Here is a 3,135-nt window from a genome sequence, read left to right on the forward strand (position 1 = left end):
AATATTATTCATGATTAAATTATATATTTTTTAACATTAAGGAAAACTTTACAAACCCTAGTTAGCATGCCAGTCAACCAATATTCCCAACTAATGTTTGCAATGAAGGTAATTAACCACGTACCCCACTTGCAACCTCACATAAATCCAAAATGGTTGTCTTTGAAACTAACCTCACATATATGTGCTTTGTATTATCTTGTTGCAAGAATCAGTCCATATATCTTACAAGCTAAGGTTTACTATCTCCCATCCATAAACGAAAAACAACAAAATTTATAAATCTAGCCCCAACGCCAACATGGGCCAATTTTGTTTTCTTTTGCCTCTTCCCTTACTAGGATACATTCTCCTTTAAGTGTGTCAACTCTCAAGTGCATTATCGCCCAAACAAGGATTAATCCACGACTGTTCGTGATTGCTCTAAAATACCATAGTGGATAAAACTCAGCATGATAAGTTTTGGCTCGTAATTGCCTATAATAATTTAGTTCAGCATTCAAATGGACTCATTAATCAAGCATTTCCTCTCTAAATAATATAAGAGGTGTTTCAAAAATAAATACGAAAATTTTATGTCATGAAGATTAATATATCATTCTCATTGCAAACTACTTTCATATTTGGGCATCTGAAGAGGACAATACAGGTCAACTGCAAACGAGATAAACTGTATCAACATTCTTTTTCATTTGATTTTTAGTTGTACTTTAAGTCACCTAAAAAGACACCATCTACTGCCAACTATAGTTTAGCATTAACACATCAGTTGGACATGAAACAAGCAAAACAAAAGCTAAAGCCATTAGCAAATATTCGTTCTCTCTCTCTCTCTCTCACTATTAAGGTAGGTAGAGGGATGATTTGGTCATTTCACTAAAATCTCGTGCCCCCAGATGAACCTCATCAAGAGCAAAGGGAAGCCTCTTCTTCGATTCTAGCAAGCAAATGATGAATTGCCGTTGCAATACCATCTACTGAACAAAGTTGGAATCCTTCTTCAACCTTCATAAAAAAATTTCAAAATACTCATATTTTAGCTAAACAATCTCTCTAAAGTTTCATGACTTTATACAACGACATCATACTTTTATAAATGGAAAGAATCATTATGCCACATTTAATTAGTATATGATCGAAGTTGAGGCAAGGCGGAAAATGGAACTGACACAACACTATGAATAGTTAATTAATTATAATTGATAGTTGATTAATTACATACCTTAGCACTGATGGAATAGAATACCAAAGGGTCTATAGTGGTGACATTAAGATGTAGGACGGTGAGGCACAGTGTTTGAAAACCAGCTACTAACTTTGTTAGCTGCCCGGGGCTGTTTCTCCTAGTGAGAATCCGAAGATTTGCATGGGTCTCGATTAAAGTAACCTCGATATCAGCTATGGCAGCTTTGGTCTTGGATGTGTATTTGTTAGGAGTCTGCGACCATGTGTACTGAGGATACGAAAAAAATTGTGCAAAAGGGGGTTGCATGAGTTTGGAAATGGCCGTATTTTCATTGGCTTGTACAACTTCTTGATGTAAAAGTTGCAACTTTCTAGCTTCAAGTGATTGCAAGAGGTGCTCCAGCTCCTTCACAAACTCTATGGCACCACCAACTATAGAGGCCTGGTCACCCTAAAAAAACATACAAAGTTTGCATCTTGAAAACATTAGTTGCATGAGAACAGTTGACAGAACATTTATGCATAAAGCCCTTCAGGCTAGTCGCTTGCTTAGTATGAATGAAAAAACATGTTAGATTTCAAAGTTTTATTTATTTTTGGCTTGGTATTGCTTCTTTATCTTCACATTACAAATGGGGGAAAGAACATTATCTTTAATTCCGCATAGTTATTGCAGCTCAGATATAAAGTTAAGAATATTCTTGTATTATCGTTAAAAGAGAATCTCCCCATCAATACTATTTGGGACCATAACATACTAGTGATTTTGTGAATAATCCCAACTACATTCTTTTATGAGAAAGAAAGAGAGGCAGATAGAGAATGAAAAAGAAGAAAGCAAACCCTTTGAACGTAGGACTCAGGCATGAGTGAACGAAGGACAACAAGGTGTTCATTCATCTGCTTCCGGCGGTTTCTTTCCACTGTAATGTGGGTGATTCTTTGTGTCTCAGCCTCTTCCTTGTTTTTGCAAACCCTTGGTTTCCTTCTCCTCTTCTTCCTCCCTTGCACTTGCACCCCCACCACATTCTGCCTCCTGCCAACGCTTTCTTGTTCGCCGGCTTGGTGATTTCGGGTCCTCAATGCGCTGTTATCAAATGCAGGGTCATGCTCCTGATAGTTCACTAAACTTTCCAAGAAACTAGCCTCCGGAGAGCCATGGCTGCTAAATGGAGTTGCAGAGATAGTGTCATAGATAATGAAGTTGGAGAACTCATTGGAAGCAAGAGTTTCCAAAGCCATTGTACACTTTTCAACTAATGTTTGTCTGAATTCCTTACTTGCTGAGAGAACTTAAGTCGCCACCAGAGTTTTCATGAGTTTCTCATAGACATGACATGACAAATTGACAACCATTTATAGAAAATCCTACTAACTTGGTTGATGCAGTTTGAGTCACACAGAGGAAGAGGAAGTTGAAAGTTTTAATATTGGAAAAAGAAAAACGAAACAATTTCAATTTTTCACTTTTCTAAGTTTATGTTAGATTAGAGGATACGCAGCACGTGAGAAGGGCAGAAAAGGTCTTGTGCTTTTCAGGAATCAGAAAGGTGTAGTAAAAGGAAACAGGCTCCTCACACATCCTTGCTTTGGTTTCCTTCCCAATTTCATAGATGCTGTCAAAGACTGGCACAGCTTATGCCAATGAAGAGTAGGTTGGGGGACCCAAATCTATATAGAAATAAGCATAAAAACAACAGAACAAGCTGTGCAATAGCTACTCATCACATTCAAATCTGTGTTGGGGTTTGCAGGAAACGAATGGCTCATGGACCCGAGATTCCCATGTAAATAATTTAGACAAAGACTATTGCATCTATTTGATAATCCACCGGTACAACATTCTACATGTCAAAGCCATATCAACATTTTGTTCTATTATTATTACTCCAGGGTACACATAGAGATACCAATTGAATTGTATCTATAATTGCTAGCGATAATTAGAAG

General features: G+C 37.2%; 1 protein-coding gene across 1 annotated transcript; it reads right to left on the bottom strand.

Moving 5' to 3' along the window:
* Nucleotides 1-576: 576 nt before the first annotated feature.
* Nucleotides 577-2,835, bottom strand: LOC114414492 (transcription factor bHLH71-like). The gene is made up of 3 exons (XM_028378773.1): nt 2,029-2,835; nt 1,223-1,636; nt 577-1,005 (listed from the first exon to the last, which is right to left on the bottom strand). Exons 1-3 carry the CDS (start codon nt 2,425-2,427, stop codon nt 907-909), a joined length of 912 nt encoding a protein of 303 aa, XP_028234574.1. The 5' UTR covers nt 2,428-2,835; the 3' UTR covers nt 577-906.
* Nucleotides 2,836-3,135: the final 300 nt, after the last annotated feature.

Source organism: Glycine soja, chromosome 1 (assembly GCF_004193775.1).
Source record: "Glycine soja cultivar W05 chromosome 1, ASM419377v2, whole genome shotgun sequence".
Taxonomy (NCBI): Eukaryota; Viridiplantae; Streptophyta; class Magnoliopsida; order Fabales; family Fabaceae; genus Glycine; species Glycine soja.

Excerpts from the sequence above, each read along its gene's own strand:
- LOC114414492 (XM_028378773.1), bottom strand. The coding sequence starts at position 2,427 with ATGGCTTTGGAAACTCTTGCTTCCAATGAGTTCTCCAACTTCATTATC. Across the intron at positions 1,637-2,028 it reads CTGAGTCCTACGTTCAAAGG|GGTGACCAGGCCTCTATAGT; the intron begins GTTTGCTTTCTT and ends ATGTTTTTTTAG. Across the intron at positions 1,006-1,222 it reads TCTATTCCATCAGTGCTAAG|GTTGAAGAAGGATTCCAACT; the intron begins GTATGTAATTAA and ends TTTTTTATGAAG.